This window comes from Labrus mixtus, chromosome 12, assembly GCF_963584025.1.
Source record: "Labrus mixtus chromosome 12, fLabMix1.1, whole genome shotgun sequence".
Lineage (NCBI taxonomy): Eukaryota > Metazoa > Chordata > Actinopteri > Labriformes > Labridae > Labrus > Labrus mixtus.
In genome coordinates this window covers 6,083,113-6,106,513 of record NC_083623.1, presented here as the reverse complement: position 1 = coordinate 6,106,513, position 23,401 = coordinate 6,083,113, and the positions used below count along the sequence as shown (strand labels likewise).

The following is a 23,401-nucleotide window of genomic DNA, read 5'->3' as shown; positions in this document are numbered from 1 at the left end:
CAGTATGTTTTTTTAAGAGCGGGTTCACAGTTTCTAAATCTGAGAAATTTATGTCAATCTTACATTTTTTACGTGTTAAAAGTACAATAAGTAATCTCTTATTGTAAGTAATTCTTAGAGGCTGTGAAGCGGATCTGGATGCATTTCCTCCAAAAGGAAAATTTGACAGAAGGTCGACCTTAAAATGTTGAACTGTGTTCACTTGGTGTTGGAAAATCTCACAAAGTGCAGGAGTCAACAGTCGGACGAGGACATTGTGTTTGTTTGAAACTGTAATTATGCACAGAGGAGGTCAAAATACCAACGAGTTTATTTAAGAAATCATTTCCAAAGTGCAGACTAAATAATCACTGCTACAAATGAAAGCAAGGCACAGTTTAATTTCAGTGTGTTTACAGTTAATCAAACTTAAGTGCTGGTCCCAGGGTAATCCTGCTGCTGTAGCCTTTTATTGTTTTGTTCTGTGTTTAACTTCACCGATAGATTCAGACTTAATGTGAGGAGGAAACATGGTGGAGTTTTATTTAAAAAAGGCTCTCAGATGATCTCTGGTTACTTGTTGCTTAGTTCTGGTCTCTTCCTTCACAGGCCGAGCGACGGGCATACCGAGAGGCAGAGATGAGCATGATGGACGACCTATCGGAGGGTGACTTCCTAAAAGAGGACAAGCCCGCCAGCCCCGCCCCTCCTCCTTCGCAGCAACACACTGACCCCGCCTCTCCGACAGTTGCCGTGACACCGGAACCGGTTGCCAGGGGAGAACAGGCCACACCCAGCGAAGTAGAGAGCCAGGTAAAATTATTCATGATGGTTTAAGAAAGACTGACCCGATCGTGTTTTCTCTGAAATAACAAATAAAAAAGCAGAGTCATCTTGAACATGTGCGTTTTATTTTGAAGGAATAATTGTAAAACTAACTTTTGGAGATCATCTGCTGAATGTCACACATATATACACATTTTATTCTTGTGCACACAAAGTAATAATAAGTGCACTTTAATGCTGTGCAGACATTTAAAATGTATTTTTGTGCCTTATTGCTTAACTTTCTTTTCTCTTTCTTCTAACTTTCTACGAGCTCAAAGATTAAGAAACTTTTAGACACTGAGCCAATACATGTTGCTGTTGAAGATCTGAATACTAATGTCTAATTAAATGAATTAAAGGTGTTACCGTTTCTCAGTCAGAGTTTTGTTAAAAGCACAAAATCAGGAAATGTATTCTGTGCTGAATAAACATAACTAATAGATGTTTACCAGGTGACTATGAGGAAGTTTAAGGGTTAAAAAATAAACTTAGGTGAGGTGTTTCATATTCTCAGCTATTGCTTTTCCTTCTCATACTTTTTAATAATTAAAAACAGCAAGAGGCTGTGGTTCTCGTCGCAGCTGCTGTGGGTTCGAGTCCGCCCTCGGCCCTTTTTCTGCATGTCATCTCCTACTCTCTACTCCCAACACTTCCTGTCTCTCTTCTAGCTAATAAAGGCAAAAATCACCAAAAGAAATATAACTTTGAAAGAAAGAGAGAGAGTTTGTTAGTAAGTTTTACTCAACATTGGTTTTTCTTAAACACTAGTTTAATAACAGGGTCAAACAGGGCGCTCTCTGCAGCACTTTGTAGACGAGCCTCCATGCCGGTACTTTGACCAGTTTTTCAATAAAGGAGCCGAGCTGACCGGCATCTCCTGTGACAAATACACTTACTATTGACAAGTACCTCACGCAACCACACTTAACCTTTTGTAAATCCTATTTTTAAATTACCCCCCTCCTCCAGCTCAAAAAGTTTCCTATTAAACATTCAATGACTGTAAATGACCATTTTCAGTACCTTTATTTTACAGTTCTGCCTGAATTTATTGTCCCTGATTAAATCGAACTTTACAGATACTAACATTAAATGTAAACGCTCTTAGTTTGAAACGATGTGGTAAATTAAGTATTGAATATTGTACATCAGTAGTGTTGTTTTGGGAGCCAAACTTAGAAACTACAAAGCAGATGTCTAATCTTCGTGATGCATGTCATTCAATGTGTACAAAACGTTAATTTGAGTGCCGCTTAGAGTCTTTCTCTGCGTGTTACCAGGACGGCCGGGGTTTTGGCATCGGCATGCTGGTGTTCGGAAAGCTGCGCGGCTTCTCCTGGTGGCCCGGCAGGATCGTCTCCTGGTGGATGAGCGGCCGAAGTCGAGCGGCAGACGGGACTCGCTGGGTGATGTGGTTTGGAGACGGGAAGTTCTCCGTGGTGAGTTTCTGCACCGAGCAAATCTCCTTGTTTGTGGTGTTGTTTCAATCCCCAGCGGAGTCTCATCAGGTAGCTCTAAAATTAGACGCAGAGTCCTTCCCCGAGGAGGGGGTGAGAAAAAGAGACAGCTGTTGTTGTTATAGCTGCAATTTAAAGAAAGTCACTCAGCTTTAATGTCGTCGCTTAATGTCTTTATTAGCCCAAGTAGTTAATGTATAATTATCCAGCAGATCGCTGTCCCAGATAAGGAGCTCGTAAGCTTTCAAATAAAATTTTACTCCACGATTATCAGCATCACAAGTTTGTTCCTGTTGGTTCAACACTCAGTTATTGCTTAGCAGTAAATTTAGCAACTGGAAACTATCTTTGATTTGAATACAATCAGAATTTAAATCAGAGTTTCTTCCCTTTTTTTTTTTGACTTTTCTAAATGTAGCATTTACTGAGACAAATGGTTACGGAGCTACATACTTCAAAGAAGTACTGGAAGTTACCATCTTCCCTCCCAGGATTTATACCTTTTAACTTCCCTGTACTGAGTTGGCTAAAAGGGTTTAAGTATGCTGCTCCCTCTTCTTGGAACAGGTTTCAAGATACTTTAAATCTTCAGGAGCTGGTTTCCTTAGATGTTGTTGAAGGTCTTCTTAATGATCTGGAGGCGCGGGTATATCTGACTGTAGATGTTTTAACTAACTCGTATTGCCCTTTTTGATCGCCTTGTTGATGATTTATGACTCATTTTAATGAATGGTTCATATATTTTGTGATTCCTTTATTTATGTTAATTGTTGTAAAAGAGATTCTTAATCTCCATGAGACTTTTCCTGGTTGAATAAATAAATAAATGATAGACAAAAAGCACCAAATCCTCCTGATTTTTATTTTTACCAAAAAATATCCAAACTTACTGTGACTCAGAAAAAAAATCCCTTTTATTTTTTTGAGGATCTTCAAGGCCTCATTGAGAATCTGATGTTTACCTGTGTTTTCTCCAGAGGTTTGATGACGCTGTTTTTATCCGTCTGTTGTTTTGTTTCGCAGGTTTGTGTGGAGAAGCTGATGCCTCTGAGCTCTTTCTCATCTGCCTTCCACCAGCCCACCTACAACAAACAGTCCATGTACCGGAAAGCCATCTTCGAGGCTCTGCAGGTAACAAACCCACCACTTTAATGTCAGTCAGTGTGTGGATATCTGTCATCGCTTTGGCCTCCTACTATATCTCATCCAATACTCCACTATTTAAATGTACATGTCCGCAAGTTCATGTTTTACTCGTCGCTTTCTCATGTAACAAGATCTAGAGATTTTTTGTATTTGTGGAGGAGGTGCTCACATTAAGCTCTGCCCACAATTTATAAAAGGCAACATGTGGGTTTAATAGTTTCAATCTCAATTGTATGTAGGTCATTTTTCAATCCAGCAATGCTTCATTTCTCTCGTTAGTAACACAGAACACATTGACTGTGTCGACGGCGTCACACTCGGTTATAATTCACTCAAGCTTCCATAAAAGTGTAAACAAGCAGCGAGTGGATTTGTACTGAAGCGTTTACATGTTTGATACTTTGCTATTTCAAGTGCGGCCATAATTACCTTATTTATCCTTCTTCAGTGACTGTTTGTAAAGTGTGTGAGAGCCATGTCAAAGGCGACTTTTTTTTTAAATTGTTTTTTTTAAGTGGACTTTGTTTGTGTGTGTGTTTATTCTGTATCTAGGTGGCCAGTGTTCGGGCGGGTAGGCCAGTTCCTTCCTGTGACACGAGCGATGAAGCAGAGGGCGTGGAGGTTCAAACCAGACAGATGATCGAGTGGGCCATGACCGGCTTCTTACCCAGCGGTCCACAATCACTGGACCCTCCAGAGGGTAAACACTCTTCCATAACGTCATGTTTCCTGGAGAGTCAGAAGCTACTGTATGACTTTTATATCTCAGCGTGCAGCTAAGTACATGTCCTTACTGGCTGGTGTCAATGATGCCTGCCTGTTTGTGCTCCTGAGAAAATATTAAGAGGAAGTGTGTTATACTTTTTTTTTATACCCTTTTTTTTTTCATAAAAAGAAAAATTATAACACACTTTTTCTTAATGTAAGATATTGTGAGATATATTTTTTTCCTCTGTCCTCTTTTATTGTGTGTATCTGTAGAAGGCGTATAAGCAGAAACATGTTTCTGTGGGCCGCAGATGGCCTAGCGGGTAGGTCCGAGCCCCTGTGTACGGAGGCTATAGCCCTCCAAGCAGGTTCACGTCTGACCTGTGGATCCTTTCCCACATGTCCCGTACTCTCTCTCTTCTCGTGATTTCCTACTCTATCCACTGTCCCGTCTAAATAAAGGTAAAAGCCCCAAAATAAATCTAAAAACCCAAATCAAAAAAAGTTGCAAAAATGACTTATTGTACGATTTTCCTGTAGCTCACCTTGAGATGATAGCTGTAAAGTCTCATAGAGATGAACACCCTTTAAAGAGCAGAAAACAAACAAAAGCAATACACCATCGCATAAAAAAACCACAGTGGATCCTGTGCTGCTGTATCTTTAATAATCCTGAGTTCAAGCGGAGCGTTTGATTAAAGAAGTGTATAAAGCTGTAGCTGTTCTGAACTGCCGAACCGAGGCTGCTGGGTCGATACAGAGAGGACGAGATAAAGGTCTCCACACGGAGATAACGGCACACATCCTCCGATAATCTCTCCTCCAGGTTTCTGTGAGTGTTGCACTCGACTCGTTTGAGCCTCTCCGGCGCCACTTCACTTAAAGTACTGGAGGGCTTTCTGTGGAAAAAACGAGTTAACTTGCAGCTGCATCAGCGTTACACGGAGCGAATCAATTTTCTGTGATTATTTTGGTTTGTCCCATATATTTATTGGCTGATATAATCTGATTTAAATGGGCCTATTACAGATAAACCTGCGTTGGCATGTTTATATTCTGATATGAACCAATGTGATTCTTTCTTTAGAGAATATAAAATGCATAAAACAATGTGTCATTACATAGTTTGTCCAGCAGAGGCTCCTCTTGCTCCATTGTTGATCACGCTCTCAGCACTGTCTGCAGCACGTGTAGCAGAGAATAAACAGCTGAACAGACAGTTATCTGCATTTAAATAGTTAGTTACTGGGCAATAATGTTTAATATTCTTTAAGTCAGATATTTATGTGACAATGAAGCCTTCTGAGTATCTTTCACAAAGACAAGCTCCCAGTTTTTTTCTGTTTCAAATGTCCTCACATAGGCTGCTTTTTTTCTTTAATCACTGTAGGTTTAACTTTCAAAATGAGTAAAATATCACCCTCCAAATCACATCACGTCAGGCTGTAGATGCTGATTGCTCACAAACTAACTAGTACACGCAGAAAATGAAGAGCTTGTAAGCATCAGCACACCGATACAATGCCAGGTACTTAGTTTGTAGTGTGTGTTGGAAACCAAAGTCCGCAGAAGCTTCAACGAGTGACTCCGCAGCCATATGATTAAAAATAACAAACTGCCTTCCTTCCCGTAGGAGAACAAAATACATATAAGGAAATGTATCCAGAGATGTGGGCAGAACCTGAGGCGGCGTACACGCCTCCACCTGCCAAGAAACCGCGCAAGAACTCAGCTGAGAAAGCAAAGATCAGAGAGGTGATCGATGAAGGGACCAGAGGTGAGCTGGAGCCGCACATATTCAAAATAAACCGTTAACCTTAACTCGATTATCTGTTTAAAAACTGTCTGTCTGCAAGTGGAGGAGCGAGTGAGCTCTCCCATTTAGGGAATATGTGGAAATAAATATCAAACATTACTTCTCGATCGAAGCTTTTAGGTTATTTACGACCAGTATTAAACTGAGTTACTCTGCTGCACGAAGGCCTGATTTTGCCTTTGATCACATAAATCAGGTCAACTTTTTAGACTTCATTGACATTTAACATTTATGCTTTGATCAGTCAGCGAAACCCCTCTGAATGATGTGTGAGCTAAAATCAATTTGTAAATAAAAACATATTTTATACCTAAATCTGTCAAATATGATATTTCAAAGCTCAATACTTTTGAAGGAACTATATATACAGTGTGTATTTTCTTTGATGTGTTTGTATGTTTATAAGTTCAAAATGGTGATAGGATCTTTTGTTTGTCTTTGTTTTATTTCAGAGAGACTCATACAGGAAGTCAAAAAGAAGACCAGGAACATAGAAGGTAAAGTCTGAATATATTTCAAGCATCATTTCTGATTGTAGACTTGGACTGTTGTATTAAATCTACAGCAGTAGCTCAGTCTGAAGGGACTTGGGTCTGGAAGCGGAGGGTCACCTGTTCTCCTGGTGCTGACTAAAATAAGAAAGCTGGTCTGGTAGCTGGAGAGGTGTCAGGGCACTTCCCGAGTACTGCCAAGGTGCCCTTCAGCAAGGTGCCCGACCACTCTGATGCACTCCCTGTATGGCAGTGTGTATCAGCCCCACTCTGACATCTCTCCACTAATGCATGTCCACAGGTCCTGTTTGTGCATGTGAGAGATTCAGACTGTGTGTGTGTGTGTGAGAAGCATGTCTCTAAGTAACAGAGTGTAAACCAGAATTTCCCCTCAGGGATTGATGAAGTATGTCAAAATGAATAAAAAAGTGATGTCTTTAAGGGGATGGACTGTACGTATGTCTTTTGCCTTCAGAAATGTTTTTACATAATTTTAGTCACCTGCCCAACGACCGACCAGAAGCTCATAAAATATCTCTTTAAATGGAGTTTCAAAAAATGTGACAACAAAATGTAATAAAGGCAATAAAGAGCTTAAACATGATTTTGCTAGATGATCATTGCAATACTTAAAGAGTTTTTTTTTACAACTGCTGCCAATACAGGATAAAACTTTGGTTACATCTTGAAAGTAAACAAAGTGGCTTACTGAGCTATAATTGAATAATCCGTTGCTTTGTTTGTTCCTGTTTTATACACATTTGGTCATTTAGGGTCATTTTTTTTTTTTACAGACTCAGCTGATACTCTGAAGAGTCCCACTAAAAAAATTAAACCTTAAATCAAGCTTCGGGTTCAGTCAGTGTGTCTCTGAAATCCAATTCCACTTCTTGTTAACATGTTGTGTCATCCAGCCGACTCATTTCTGCGGCAACACCCACAATAATCCTTCACCGCTGGACCGCTGTGAGGGCTCGGGCTTCCAAAATAGATTATGACCTGGAAAGTAAATATGTTAACGTTATGAATCACTGCGCCTGGCCAAATCATGGTTATTGATCACACAGTAGATTGTTGTTGTTCGGGGCCTAACCGGCAGTAAACGCCTCACCTGTACCTATAACTGAGATAAACAGAGTGTTGTATTGTGCTGTCTGTGTTTGTTTAGATATCTGCATCTCCTGTGGAAGTCTCAACGTCTCTCTGGAGCATCCTCTCTTCGGGGGAGCGATGTGTCAGGGCTGCAAAGTAAGAAACCTTCCACAGAAATCTTCCTTCATGTGTGTGTGCAATGATTTGATTATTATGGGATTGTAGAAAGATGATACTATAATTATGGAGGTTCATTTTACATAACTGAGTTGTTTTTTTTAAGTAAATATTTGTTTAATCTATTTTAGTCACATTTAAACTATTACATGTAGATACTCCAGCATCGCCCATCCCATGATAACATCAGAAAGTATACTGCTTAAAGGAAGAATGAGCGACATTATACACATAAATATAGAAGAAATCAAGTATATCCTCTGTGAATATCTCTGAGTCATGACTGTCTACAACGAGTGAGAAGCATGAGTCCCTCCAGCTGTTCTGTTGTCAGAGCCGTGGTTACATCATGTTTACATGGACAGGAGTATAAAGCTGTTTTAATCAAGGACTAGAGAAAAGAAGAATAACATTCTCACTGCTTATTTGGATGTCACGTCAGTGTCTTTAGTTCTTAGTTATGGTACTGTCCAATTTATAACTCCTTCATGTGAGGGGTTGGAGGTGTGTCACTGGAGGAGAGCCGCGGTGTCACCAAACAGCAGTTTGTTTTGGTTTCATGCTGGTGCTCAAGGGCGACATCTACTGGATCAAAAATTGCACATTCTTCCTTTACCAATGCAAAAAAAAAAAACACCTGTATATGTGAACTAACTGACATGTTTATACAAATGATATAACATAGTGATAGGAAAATAATAAAATAGATCATAATAATGTCCTCAGATACAAGCTCCAGAACACTTCTGTGTTCAGACTCTGACTACAAACAACATTTTCATTAAGTCAATACTCAGATTATCCTTCTTTTCCCCTAAAATAAAATTAGATATGTCCCAAAACCTGATGGTGACGTCCTCAACTTGCTTACTTTGCTACACCAACATTTTTAACTGAATATGTTCTATTCAGGATGAGAACCTGGAGAGATGGAACCAGAAAATGTGTAGAAGTTCTTCTGTTCGATCGGTTTTGAAGGCAGTTAAGATATAATAAAGACTTAATAAGATGCTTGGGAAGTCTAAATGGTTGATAAGCCGGATACAAAAACAAAATGTGATCAAAGATGATCGTAAACACAAGATTTCGACACGGTGTAAAAACAAAGAAACTCTTTCTCTGCCTTCTGCTGACTCTGCTCTGTGTCTGTGGCAGAACTCCTTCCTGGAGTGTGCGTACCAGTACGACGACGACGGATACCAGTCCTACTGCACCATCTGCTGCGGAGGCAGGGAAGTGCTCATGTGTGGCAACAACAACTGCTGTAGGTCAGTACACGCACAGCTTCTACTGTTTATTTTGGGATTGGCGAGCGGCGTTTGTGCTCCCTTTGTGGCCAGGACGAGGTTTTAGATTTCACATCAGAATAAACAATTGAACCATGAATGTCCAATGGATAGATGACTCCGTTTATTGGTCGTTTAGTAAGCCAACTAGTGTGCAGCAGATTTACTTATGCAGATATAAAGTTTAGCTTGGCATCAAACCTCTGATTTAATCGCTTCAAACATGAACCAGTTCAACTCTGTGGATGCTGGGAGGAGTCATGCAGGCGTTGAAGGAGCATGTTGATCCAGCACAGTGTTTGTTAATACACTGAGTTACACACAAATCCTGTATTTGATATCATGAACATAAAATAACAGAAGTATTAGCATGAATATATGAAATATATGAATACAAAAATAAGACATTGATATGAGTCAGTGTCTTTAAATATGTAACAACTCACTCTATATCTCAATATTCTGAAAACACATTCAGTCAGTCAAACAATCTTTTTTTTGTAAAGCGCCAATTCATAACAAATGTTGTCTCTACACTTCACTAAAGAGCAGGTAAAAGACCTCTCTCTCTCTCTGCTATTTTTCCAACTTCTGCTGATTTGTAGAAGGCGGTAAAGAAACGTCTGCTTCATCAATCAATCAAACTTTATTTATAAAGCACCTTTCAGACAAATTAAATTGCAGTTGAAAGTGCTTTACAAGAGTGCACAAAAGTTATTGACAAAAAAGTAGTTTATAAAATCACTGAGAGACTAATGCACACCAATAACAATTAAAAAATATGTATAAAAATGAAAAAATTAAATATGACACATAAAAGCAATAAGATATTAAAATTAATACATAGGAGAAGAATATTTAAAATTGTAGGATAAAAAAGACAATACAATAATGTTAAGATTTGAATTGATATAAAGCACTATATAAAAGAATAAATAGACACACACGTTTCATTACATTTAACCTGCCTGATGTGTGATTGTGTCCCTGCAGGTGTTTCTGTGTGGAGTGTGTGGACCTGCTGGTCGGAACCGGCTCGGCGGCAGCAGCCATTCAAGAAGACCCCTGGAACTGTTACATGTGCGGCTCCCGGGGCTCCTACGGGTTGTTGCGGCGACGCGACGACTGGCCCTGCAGACTACAGCACTTCTTTGCAAACAACCACGAACAGGAATTTGTAGGTGTCGCCTTTGTTTACGTTCATCTCTTCGTGGGTAACGCCTGCGCATACCTTTACAGGTCATTCAGTGAACGGGATCAGTGTGATTGTATTTCCCTTCCACAAAGTTTCATGGTGAACTAAATCAACACGGATAAAACATAAATAATAATAGTGTTATATAAACGAACTGATTTATGGGGAGAGAGAAAGTTTAAAATACAAATAAGGGGCGCCGGTGGGTTGGCCCCGTGTCTAGAGGCTGTGGTCCTCGAGGGCGGGCAGACCCGGGTTCAGGTCAGGACTGTGGCTCCTCTCCCGCGGGTCGTTCCTCTCTCTCTCTCTCTCCCAGGTTTCTTACTCCACTGTCCTGTCTCTGAAATGTGAGCATAGAAAGCCCCAAAAATAAATCTTATTAAAAAAATCCTTCAAAATCAACACCGTACTTTATAAAAAAATAAATTATTATTACTACTACTAATAAAAAAAATTGTGGTTTTGATGCAAAATGACTCTTTTCAGAATCACATATAATAATAACGTCTGGATATAAAGAATATATTAATGATTCAGTTTCTTTACTCTAGTAGCTGGTAAAGTTGTGATATTTACTGTGTCTTGGATACATTAATATGATACTCTATTAAGAGTCTCAAACTGCACAGGAGCTTGTGAAGGAAAAGCGTCCAATAATAAAACTCACAGGAGGAAGCAAAGTGTTTGTTCCACTCTGCACATGTGTTAAAAGGAGCGTCTAATTGCTGCGTTAGTGATCGTTAACGCTGTAGGCCAAGCAACACTTTCAGTAAAGTGTACGCCATGCAGGATCGTCGTCCAAGTTATTGACCTGACGGGAAGACTTTTCAAATAACCATTATAGGCCAGCGTTAGTAAGTGCATCCCATGTACAGAGGCTATAGTCCTCAAAGGGGACGGCTCAGGTTCAATTCCAACCTGCGGCTCCTTTCACTGCATGTCATTTCCCCCTCTCTCTCTCTCTCTCTCTCTCTCTCTCTCTCTCTGTCTCTCTCTCTCTCTCTCTCTTTCCCTCTCTCTCTCTGTCTCTCTCTCTCTCTCACTCTCTCTCCCCCTCTCTCTCTCTCTCTCTCTTTCCCTTTCTCTCTCTTTCCCTCTCTCTCTCTGTCTCTCTCTCTCTCTCTTTCCCTCTCTCTCTCTCTCTGTCTCTCTCTCTCTCTCTTTCTCTCTCCCTCTCTCTCTCTCTCTGTCTCTCTCTCTCTCTCACTCTCTCTCCCCCTCTCTCTCTCTCTCTCTCTTTCCCTTTCTCTCTCTTTCCCTCTCTCTCTCTGTCTCTCTCTCTCTCTCTTTCCCTCTCTCTCTCTCTGTCTCTCTCTCTCTCTTTCTCTCTCACTCTCTCTCTCTCTTTCCCTCTCTCTCTCTCTCTCTCTCTCTCTCTCTCTCTCTCTCTCTCTCTCTCTCACTCTCTCTCTCTCTGTCTCTCTCTCTCTTTCTCTCTCACTCTCTCTCTCTCTCTGTCTCTCTCTCTCTCTTTCTCTCTCACTCTCTCTCTCTCTTTCCCCCTCTCTCTCTCTCTCTCTCTCTCTCTCTCTCTCTCTCTCACTCTCTCTCTCTCTCTCTCTCTCTCTCACAAACGAGCCCGATGCCTCTAACATCTACACAGTTATCATTTATCAGGACGGACTTCATGCTCTAAGTACATTTCACCATGAGACATCCTGTAACTGATCTGCTCTCCACGCCCTCCCAGACAAATGGGTTCAAACCCATCACCGTTAAATGGGAATCTTTAATGTGTCGGGGTTAGCGAGGCCTCTGCCCCCCCGGGGATTATCACATTTTAATTATCAATGAAGGCTAATACAGATCAAAACACACCATGTTCTCATTCAATTATTGAAGCTCTTAAGCCAGATGAAGCCATTTTTTTAAGTTTCTTTCTCGCTCCTATTTCTGTAAAACTAAACGAATGTCGGATGTTGTTTTTTAAAATCTTTTCCTTCTTTCTTTTGAATCTCTTTTAGGAGCCAGCCAGGTTGTATCCTCCAGTCGCTGCAGAGAAGAGGAAACCAATCAGAGTCCTCTCACTGTTTGACGGCATCGCCACAGGTAAATATACGTGCAGCCAACAATAATGTTCTTTAGGTTAAACCACTACTTCAATAGTTTATCATTCCACCACATTCTTTGTAGCCAAGGCTACATCCACTGCTTACCGCAGTCTATGGCATCAACTCTAATGAACATCTTTACCACACTTTGTTAAGCACTTTTAATTGCTCTATGTGGTTGGCGTTTGTTGCTTTTAGTTTAAAATCTGTTCGACCTCTTGCATTCATTGCCGGTCAGTGTTATAAAAAAAATAATGTCTCTCTGATTCCAGTTAGCATCATTATTTTAATATATCTACTTATCTTTGGTTTGTGATCAAAAAACCTGCAAAGCTAATGACCTTCCCATCATCCTCAGCTGTGCAAAAGTGAATCAGAATCAGAAATACATCATTTATCTCTCTGAGGGAATTTAGATGTGGAAGTTGCTCTTATACAGATGATATAAGCATGAATATATATCAGAAATATACATTAAATAGGAATTTAATAGACAGACAAACATATAAGCACCAAGTTTACAGGATGGCATGCCAGAGTGCTCAACCAAGAAGGGAAACATTGTACATGCAAACCTTCTACTTTCATCTGCATGTTAGCTTTCTCAGCATCTGTGTACCTATGTCTAATAATAATAATAATAATAAGCTTTATTTGTATAGCACCTTTCAGATATTTATTTCAGCTCAAAGTGCTTTACAGCAGAACAAGACATAAAATAATAAAATGAATTAAAATAGCATAAAATAGCAGTGAAAGATAACTCTATAAATGCCTGTTCAACATCAAAGTCTCCTTTAGTTGGTCATTAGGCTGAACAAATTTGATGATATTCTCCATCCCCCCACTTCTTACTATCACTACAAATTATATGCCGTCCTATAGGTTGACTGTCACACATAATGGCTGCTCAAATGCCAACAGACTTTTAATCTTTCCTTTCTTCAAATAACTCTTTATCTGTTTGTTTGTTTTTAAATGAAAGAAAAGTTGCAGATGTTAGCACAAGCTCCGATGACTTACAGTAAAGTGAGAGAGTGATTTCTCAACATAGTTTGTCAGGCCAACAATCTAAAAAATCCCCAAAATGTGTAAATAAAAACAAAGAAAATAACAAGACAGGGAGTAATTAATAAAGGAGTTTTTCTCTCCTTCTTTCATGGCTGTGTATGAAACTGTAACAGAAACACTTATACTGCACAATGCTCCACTAGTCTTGAGGAAAATGAACATTTAAGTCCTCATTGTATCAGTGAAGGATTTTCATCCGACTCATTCTGCAGATTTCCATCTCTACCAAAGTCGTGTTTGCTCTCCCTTTGAGGGGTTAACCGCTCAGTCAAAACAAACGAATGATGTTTGTGTTTGTGTGTACGTGTTTGTTGCTCTCAGGTCTGTTGGTGCTGAAGGATCTGGGCATTCAGGTTGACAAGTACGTGGCGTCTGAGGTGTGTGAAGACTCCATCACAGTCGGCATGGTCCGCCACCAGGGTCGCATCATGTACGTGGGCGATGTACGCAACGTGACGCACAAACATGTGAGTGACAGTCATGCTTTGTCTCTACGGTTACTGTTGTTTTTGTAACTCTGCGGGCGATGCTAACTCGTGCTATGTTGCGCTCTTGAAGATTGAAGAGTGGGGACCGTTTGACCTGGTGATCGGAGGAAGCCCCTGCAACGACCTCTCCATAGTCAATCCAGCACGGAAAGGCCTCTATGGTACCGTGCTCTTTCTCTTTGAATCTGTTGGGGCTCCCCCTAGTGTACAGGAGTTTTCATGACAGAATGTAACTAACAAAGAAAGGGAACTAATACAAAATATATCCTATGAGAGGTATCAAATCTTTATCCACTTTTGATTTAACTCTTCTTGAGCAATGAAATATGGAGGCTGAGCTCTCTCTCTCTCTCTCCCCTGCAGAGGGAACAGGACGCTTGTTTTTTGAGTTTTACCGCCTGCTGCACGAGGCTCGACCGAAGCCGGGCGACGGGCGGCCGTTCTTCTGGCTGTTTGAGAACGTGGTTGCTATGGGAGTCAGTGACAAACGGGACATCTCCCGCTTTTTAGAGGTACGATGACCAAATCATTACAACGTCTCATGATAAATGTTTATTCACGCCCAGTCTTTTCTTTTGTTAAACAGAGTTCTTCAGGTCCTGCTTGTAATGCTTTGTTTTATTGTGTGCTACATTTATTACATACTTTACAATATTTCAAAGTTTGTAGCTCAGAGTTAAAGACTCTCTCATGTTACGCTGCTCTTACCATGCTAACAGGAGTCTTTTTCTCTGACAGAAAATGTTTGAATACAGTGAAGGAAAAGACCTAACCCTGCTGTTTCTCCTCAGTGTAACCCCGTTATGATCGATGCCAAGGAGGTCTCCGCTGCCCACCGCGCTCGCTATTTTTGGGGAAACCTGCCCGGCATGTCCAGGTGATTCAAACACACATACACACTCGCTACAATTCTGAACTATTTCATTCATATAAAAGTTGAATTTAAAGATGCCTTCGACCTTCTTTTAAGCTTTTTTTTTTACCTCCAGCATTTGTGATTTCAGACCTCTAGCGCCCATGACGAACGACAAACTGGACCTACAGGAGTGTCTTGAACACGGACGCACGGCAAAGGTATCCTCATCTGTGAGTGAGCGTGTATATGTGTGTGCATGTGCTTCCTATCACTTGTGTATCTAATGTTGTGACCAGTGGTGAGCAGGATTCAACTTTTGGGAATTTGTATAGTCACACGTGGAAAGAATTTAAGCGCTGTCAAACTCTGACTTGATGAGCTTGCAGAATACAAACTTAATGTCTCCAGATATGTGGGAATTGGAGAATAACTTGTTTACAATTTGCATTCCTCCTTTGAGAAAAAATATATGAAGTTTATCAGAGGCATATGTATCTCCTTAAACTGTCAAGTCATTGTTTTATTTTCAGTCAGGCAAAATCATCAAATGCTTTTAGCAAAAGTAAAAGCATCAAGCTTGTAAATTTTCTCTCCAGGACAAACTAAGCCCGAATTAAGTCTCCAACCTTATTCATAACGGGTAAAAAAAAGTACCACATTTGCCTCCTGCGATGGAGTCAAAGCGTCTCTCAGCTGAACTGAATCCGATCACCTGAGCAGATGTACTTAGCTACATGCCACCACTGGTCGTACCACATGTCTTTAAATCTCAATGCATTATAGAAAGCTGCTATTACTAAACAGCTGTAGGATTAAATAAGGATTTACGTGTGTGTGTGTGTGTGTGTGTGTGTGTGTGTGTGTGTCTGTCTGTGTTTGTTTGTGTGTGTGTGTGTGTTTGGCTCTGGATGTTAATTCCAGTTTGAGAAGTTGCGTACGATAACGACACGCTCCAACTCTGTGAAGCAGGGGAAAGACGAGCATTTCCCCGTCTACATGGACAGCAAGGAGGACATCCTCTGGTGTACAGAGATGGAGAGGTGAGCATGCTGTGTGTCTGTGTTTACTGTCTCTCCCACTGTGAGTGTGTGTGTGGGGTTTTTCAAATTATTTTGTGAAGTGTGTTTGGATTTCATTTGTACTTCTAATCTGTTGGTTTGTTGGAATATCAATCTAGTACTTCATTTGCTCAGTATATATTTCATTAATTTATGTGATTGTTTGTGCTCTCACTTTGAGCGTGTCCGTACATTTCTTTACACCCTCCTCTATAAAAACATGTAATTTAGTTGTGATATTAATTCCAGATCTGAATTTCTGACACATTAATGACTTCATTCAGACTCTTCTCTTAAAACAACAGAAGTTTAAAGCCCCGGTGAGGAGTTTTTGGCTCGTTATGAAACAGGCTGAAATTAAAATGAATGAGTTCATGAGCTAAAAAATCCCCAAAAAAAACAACAGCAGAAAGATTGTCTATATATATATATATATAAATATAAAGACACCTTTTTCCACTGCAGAGTTTCACAAGAAGTGCTTGCATTATACATTTGAATATTTAAATAAAGTGGGATTAATTGTTTTGTCAAAAAGCTCTACCTATGCATGCACCGGACAAGAGTTCACACTTTTTCCACAGGGGGGCGCTAAACTGACACAAACTGAAAGTTCCTCACCGGAGCTTTAACTTAACACACCCAAGCAGCAACCTCCAGTGTTGAAAAATGATGACAATGCGGAAGTGCAAAATAAACGCAGTTCTTTGAGGGTTCACACACGCACACACACACACACACACACACACACACACACACACACACACACACACACACACACACACCGATATTAAAATGTTTTGAAAGCGGGAATAATAATGTTTACTGCCTGGTACAAAAAAAACCATTTGGGTCTTAATAGTTCATGTCCTGCACACACTGTAAGGGGGGTGCATTTGTTTATAACTCATCCATTTTAATTTTAAGAGGAAACCAATCAGAGTCCTCTCACTGTTTGACGGCATCGCCACAGGTAAATATATGTGCAGCCAACAATAATGTTCTTTAGGTTAAACCACTACTTCAATAGTTTATCATTCCACCACATTCTTATAACAAGGCGTGTAACTGACCTGAAAACAAACGAGCACTCAGTTATTAAAGCAGCTGGTGATTAGCTCTCTGTCCGTCCACTATTGAATTATGTCTTCAACTGTTCTTCAGACGTCTTTCATCCGGTTCAAGCTGAAATAAATGAATGTTTTGTGTGTGTGTGTGTGTGTGTGTGTGTGTGTTTCCAGGGTGTTTGGTTTCCCTGTCCACTACACAGACGTGTCCAACATGAGTCGTCTGGCCAGGCAAAGGCTGCTGGGACGTTCCTGGAGCGTCCCCGTCATCAGGCACCTCTTCGCCCCGCTCAAGGAGTACTTTGCCTGCAACTAGTCACACACACGCCACCAACCCTCTCTCTCTCCAACACACACACACACACTCACACACACACACACACACACACACACACACACACACACACACACACACACTCAAACATACTCAGACGTATAAACAGTAAGTAACAACAGAAACACACACACAGGTTACAGCCCGTACATGAAGGTTGGCTGACGCAGGATGTCAAAGATGACCGAACACACACTTTCAAACATACACTTTCAAACATACAAACAAACACTCTGTAAAGGACTGCTTCCCTAGATCCCATGTAGACCACTGGCTGACGTTAGTCCCCCTGGTGCTACCTTGCAGATGTCCAAACACACACACACACACACACACACATTGGTACTGTATTTCTTCACACACAAACTGCCTGTCCAACCTTGAAACTGGTGTCTTCTGCAGCTGGAGTTCAAAACCTCCAGAAGCCCAGGTTTTCTGTTTTTTTAACAACTACTAAACACATCAACACACCAATGAATCTCTCAGAAGTACTAACACCTAACTAACGCTAACACTCACACTGTTTTCATACGTAGTGACAGTGATGCTGTTCAACCAAACAGTGAACTCAATTTACACCCACACACACACACACACCCAGTTTAACGTTCATGGTGCTGGTCAGGCAGTGACAGAGTCCAACTGGTGCAACTTTAATACAACACTTTTAAAGATTTTGGTGCTCTTGTGGACTGAACGGTCTCTGGCTGATCGCTGAGTTAAACCAAATGCTGACGAGCAGGTGGAGGAAACACCAGGCAAAATAAGGCAGCCACACGTCGTAGGTTTAAAACACACTTTTTATACGTCGAATCAAGTCGAGAGTTGCAAGAGGGAAAAAAAAACGGATTCATTCCTGTGAAGAAATGTTTAATATGACAACGGATAAATCAGATTGTAAAAGCTGCTCTGGAGGTAGAAACTATTTTAGTATCGCCTAATCTAAAAATAAACATGTTTCCAATAAATGTCTTCATCTTCCCGTCAGAAAACCTAAGATAGAGAAAAACTGAAAAAGGATTTCTTGAGGGATTCTACAGCGGTTTTAAGTCATCGTTTCCTTCGTTCCTTCGTTTATATATCCCCAATATGTGATCTTATTAAACCTTCATGACCTGAAGAGAAATGTTCTTCCTGAGAAGACAAGAAATATCAAAGAAGAGAGAAACAATTAACCCTAAACCACAACAAGGAACATTAGCATCCTGTAGAGATCATCAGAAGCATCACTTCTGTAACTCTTTTAAGGAAATCAACACTAATGATGGTGCTAATCTTCCCAAGGACTAAAATACAAAGAAGTATAGAGCGTTGCAGATTTAGGCTGAATGTTGCAGAAGAACTGAAAACTTTACAAAATAAATCAAAAACGATGTCATGGTCATTTCTGTAAAACTATAAAAAGGGTTTTTAGAATAAGAAGAAGAAATTGTTATTGATTTAAATGTGCACTCAAGAAAAGACATTTTGAGTGACATCAGATCAAAGACACACCCTCACACTATTTCTCAGCTGTTTCTGTGTTGGGTATGCATTTTAAAATCAGATCTTTTTTTTTTTTAGATTTGATTTAAAAGTGGTCAGCATCAGGGCTCGTTATCATCTGGGAGTTTATTGAGGCTCTGTGTTGCGTGCTAAAACAAAGCTGTTCCACCGTGTCCTTCCTAAACGGCTCAGAGGGAGGACACACGCTCGTGTTCGGCTAAAACGACCCCTTTTCTTTTTCTTTTTCTTTTTCTTTTTTTTTTTTTGCCTGCTGAGTTCGTGTCAGCTGCCACTGGAGTAGATCGCATGGAAATAAAAAAAGATTAAAAAGTAATTTCTTCTACTTGATGTCATCCTCGTAAAATAAAGATGTAGAAATGTTAAAGCCTAAACTGTTACCTCTGATCTAAAGCGTTGTGGAGAACATGTGTAGCTTTCTAAAAGTTGCTGTTTTGTAAGAAGTACTGTGTCCCTTTAAGTTGCTACAAAGCTGAGGGTCGGGTGTTATCGTTAATGTCTGCATGAAATTCAGGAATCTCGCCCTTAAAACTGATTACTGCTAATGTAGCTTTAAGAGACGATGTCATAACACTGAACCACACATTCTTAATAGTTTAATTTCTTTAGGTTTTAAGTGAGAAATGTCACCATTTCAAGCTTTGAATGGTCCTTATGTTAACTTAATTTATTCTTAAATAATCCAGAGACACATTGCTCCCCCTTAAAAAAACTCTAGAAATGTGTTGGGTTGTGTTGACCTTTCAAGATCATGAATTCCATCCAACAACATTAAGTGTGCTAGATATTTAAAGGGATAGCAGCATGTGTCCTTCAGCTAAGTTAATCTTTTTAATGAAGTTATACTCATATTGTGTATCATCTTTTTAAACACCTGATACTGTGTCGCATTCAGCCAAACTTCTGGATTAAAAGTCCAAATCTAACAGCGCTGAGCAATGAAATCATTTTTTCACATCATCTTCTTAAACCGGGGGAGTCTATCCCTCGACAAACAACTCTAATTTAAAAAACAATCCTCGTGTTCAACTTCTGAAATGTTTTAAATTCCTCCAGATTATGTTTTGCCTCCAGAGCAGCTCTTCCTCTGAGAATCATTTCTGGATCTTTTTAAGGAGTTCAGTGTTGGAGGTGTTTCACCTGAACTTTTACAGCTCTTACAGCTCGTCTTGTGGCTCAGCTGTAGTGTTTGTCCTCTGGTAAAGAAGTGACCAGGATGTAGTCTGAGCGCTTGCCGTTATGTTTCCATTTTGCTTCATAGGGATCAGAAACGTTCGACGGTTTTCGCTGCAACATTCACTGAAACAACAACCGTAACCATAGCAACTATGCTTGTTTTCTACTTCCTATGACAGAATCAGATTGTGCTGAATAAATCTCCGTCTATATCACACACACACAAAAATGGCATAACCAAGCTTGGGTGTTTCTTCTGCCTTTTGCCCAATGCATGCTGGGATGAACTCAGCCGCTCTGTGACCTTGAAATAGGAATAAACGAGGAAAGAAAATGTCATCCAATAAAACGTTTCTGAGTCTCTGACACTCGGACACTTGTGTAGATGTCTATTTAGACAGGGCTGTCTTTAGATAAATAATTCTCTGGTGCTTTTGGTCCTCAGGCGGCCATCTTTTTCCTGGAAGCCTTCCGATCCTCTGACCTTCCTCAGATACCAGCTAACGACTGGACACACATAAACACATCAACACACACACACACACACACACACACAAACATGCACAAACGGAAACAATAACCACCAATAAACCAGCAGGTTCAAACTTTTTTCCATCATGTTTACTCTCCGTTTATACAACCAACCTTCAGGTGCTTTTTAAACAACTCTTTTTTACAGTGCGTTTGCAGGTTACACACACACACACACACACACACACACACACACACACACAGAAAACAAACACACACACACATTGGCTGGAAACACAGTGCCGCCCTTTACGCTTCACCTTTCCCTTACAACACAAACATGCATACACACTGTGTTCTTGCCAGCCGCCTGCCCACATCAGGCTTCCCTCGGCGTCGCAGGGTGTGACATCATCCCCCTGTGACACTTGGTGCTCCCAAACGCCGCCCTCCCCCCGCCCCCCTTTCTCTTCCCTGAAACCCAACCCCCAGGTGCTGCATGTCAGTCAGTCAGTCAGTGTAATCTCCGATTCCATGTTAGATTAGGGAGTAATGATCATTATAATAATGGTAATAATAACGACAATAATAATCTGTTATCGTGTGTGTGTGTACTGTTCCAGGTTGGTGCTCAGTTCAGTTCAGTCTCAGCCTAGAAAAGGAGAGAGGGAGGCTAGAGAAAGCATATATTACAGTTAGTATAGTGACTTGTTCTATAGTACCAGAGGATGCCGGAAGAAATTGTTGAACAGATGACCTAGAGGGTGCTCTCCAACAAAAGCAAGTTGAAATGACAACAGCTTCATCAGAATCATTAAATGGATATGGTTTGGGTTTCAAACTTATCTTTAAATAATTGGGGGGGGGGGGTCCAGTAGCCTAGCGGTCATAGCACCCACCCCCATGTACAGAGGCCTAAGCCTTCGAGAGCGCGCGGCCCAGGTTTGAAACCGACCCTGTGGATTACAGCAGCTCACAACAAGTGAAACGTTTTTGAAACGTTATTTTCAAAAATAGAAAAAAAAAGCTGTGTTAACAACCTCAGCAGGTTAAACCTTCTGACGCTTCACACGAGTTGTCGCATTTATTGGCGATAACAGATAATCTGACTTTTTGCTCGTCTCCACACAGCTCTGAAGGAGACAAACCAAAACATGCACAACATCACTCATCTGTTTTAATGGCCACAAAGAGCTCTCTTCAACGTGCCACATGCAAAGAGAGAAAGTCAACACTTTTTAATTATATGATAATACTTAAGATTAGTTACATTTCTCCGTGAGTCAATCTGTATGACAAAAGATAGATTACAACACGCAGCTTGTGTGAGGTTGATTTTCCTGTTTAATACATTTAAGCTGGTTGAAATCAACTCCTCATAGTCCATGGAAATATACAATTTAAGGTTTTAGATTCAACATGTTCCTTCTAAGGATTGAAAGACAATAAAGATGTCTGTAGTTGAGCGGTGATATTTGAACTTGCTTGTGTTGGAGCGTGCAGTCGGACTAAAGGGTGAGAGCCACAGAGTTGATATTTTAACGTGGAGGGTGATTCTGTGATGATGGTTCTGTTCGCCTATCAGCAGCTTTTTTTTAGGCTGAGTGACACGTTGTTTTCCACACTGATAATAACAAACAAGCACCAACACACACACACAACACTGTTATCAACACACATACACACGCACACACACCACCGACAAATGCAAAGCTGTGGCGCATTCAGACCCTCGTCTCGTGGACTAAATGAAAGATGAGCTTTTAGGAAAAAGGAGGACCTGTTGGTGTTTCAAAAGGTGCTAAAAATTTTATCTGAAAATAAGAAAAATATATTGTTAGGGGTATAAATCAAGTTTGTCTTTACAATGACTGTATTTAAGTTTGTCGTAGTAATGAAGAGGCACTATTATTATTTTACTCTTGTATGAATATGAACTAATTAAAAGGCATTTTAACTTTGTACTTGAACTATGTAAGAAATGAACCGTGAATAAAAAGAGACTGTTTCTTGTGAAAGCTTGTTTTTTTATTTACATTGATGACAATTAGATCATTTCGGTTTCTTTTTCTTCTATGTTAACAGCTTTTCTTTTCTTTGTGTGTGTGTGACTTTCTGACTTTGCTGACATCAAGTCAACACAGTAACACTCAGCGTTTTCCTCGTCTGTTAGTGAGTGTGGTTTGTCGTCTTGTGAAAGTTTGAGGAAGAGAGCGGCAGATGACCTTCTGTGTGAATATCAACTAAAATATAAAATCAATAACTACATTTAGACATCCCGTTTGTTACACCCCTGTTGTTGGTCGTTTTAAACGAGATGGCAGACTTTCACTCCAAAAGCTAGTCATAAAAATATATTTTTTAAATCAAATGAGGCCTTGAAACTTGAAACTTAAAATGATATAGTATGTTAAGTTATGTGGGGCTTGTTATTTTAATTTAGTTGAGGTGCAGCTGTCAAGGTTGCCAGGCAACAGGAGCGGTCCTCAGTTGGCTGATGCAAACCGGAAATACTCTGAAGACCGTCCCATTTTAGTTCGTCCTGAGAGGTCTACACAGACTACTACGGCTGGGTCCTTCAAAGGATGCTTCCCCCTGGATTGGGACACAGCTTGTATTTCGGCCACGCTGCCAAGAGGAACCAGCCCTGGCTCCTCTCTAGGGTCCTTCAGCCCCATGTTGTTGGGCTCAAGTGCTCCTTGAAAGTTATACAATAAGTGAAAGCGCAGTATTGAGGAGCGTTGAGTCAGAAATAATACCAACCCTGCGTGCTGCGACTTAAGAGGATTTATTCTTCATTCCTGTTTTAGGAATTAGTCTGATCTGTCTTTATTTTGTGACATAGCAGAAGAACAAAAAGAAAAAGTGGCTTTTTGTCATCAGGGATTATGTCTGATAGAAGAATCTTCTTTGAGATTTTGTTTGTTTCTGCTTATTCTACTATTCTTCCTGCAGGGTTAGAGGAGGATAAATTGTTATTATATTTGAATGCTGTTATGAAATGCTTTTTTTAAAAACCCTTGAGTTTACTTTTCATTTCACTTGAAACTTGAAGAGCACTTTTTAGTTAATTATAATAAAAGATATGTAATGGAGATTGCCACAACTCAGCAGCACAATAGGACAAATACAAGATAAGGTAGATATAAGA

The 23,401-nt window shown here is 40.3% G+C and overlaps 1 protein-coding gene across 18 annotated transcripts in view; it reads left to right on the top strand.

The window, feature by feature from the left end:
- LOC132984745 (DNA (cytosine-5)-methyltransferase 3A-like) overlaps window positions 1-22,268 on the top strand; it is a 65,592-nt gene extending 43,324 nt beyond the window's left edge. For 7 of the 18 annotated variants that reach the window (XM_061051678.1, XM_061051669.1, XM_061051663.1 and 4 more), the window contains 17 exons: window positions 589-792; window positions 2,088-2,246; window positions 3,288-3,395; window positions 3,963-4,110; window positions 5,752-5,895; window positions 6,387-6,431; window positions 7,594-7,673; window positions 8,850-8,962; window positions 9,974-10,157; window positions 12,140-12,224; window positions 13,619-13,764; window positions 13,856-13,946; window positions 14,149-14,297; window positions 14,577-14,662; window positions 14,775-14,871; window positions 15,563-15,681; window positions 16,941-22,268. In XM_061051678.1, the coding sequence (XP_060907661.1) occupies window positions 589-792; window positions 2,088-2,246; window positions 3,288-3,395; window positions 3,963-4,110; window positions 5,752-5,895; window positions 6,387-6,431; window positions 7,594-7,673; window positions 8,850-8,962; window positions 9,974-10,157; window positions 12,140-12,224; window positions 13,619-13,764; window positions 13,856-13,946; window positions 14,149-14,297; window positions 14,577-14,662; window positions 14,775-14,871; window positions 15,563-15,681; window positions 16,941-17,082 (2,100 nt within the window). In that variant the 3' untranslated portion in view covers window positions 17,083-22,268. The remainder of the gene's footprint in view (window positions 1-588; window positions 793-2,087; window positions 2,247-3,287; window positions 3,396-3,962; window positions 4,111-5,751; window positions 5,896-6,386; window positions 6,432-7,593; window positions 7,674-8,849; window positions 8,963-9,973; window positions 10,158-12,139; window positions 12,225-13,618; window positions 13,765-13,855; window positions 13,947-14,148; window positions 14,298-14,576; window positions 14,663-14,774; window positions 14,872-15,562; window positions 15,682-16,940) is intronic. The other 11 variants (XM_061051680.1, XM_061051672.1, XM_061051670.1 and 8 more) reach the window with 7 other exon arrangements.
- Window positions 22,269-23,401: the final 1,133 nt, after the last annotated feature.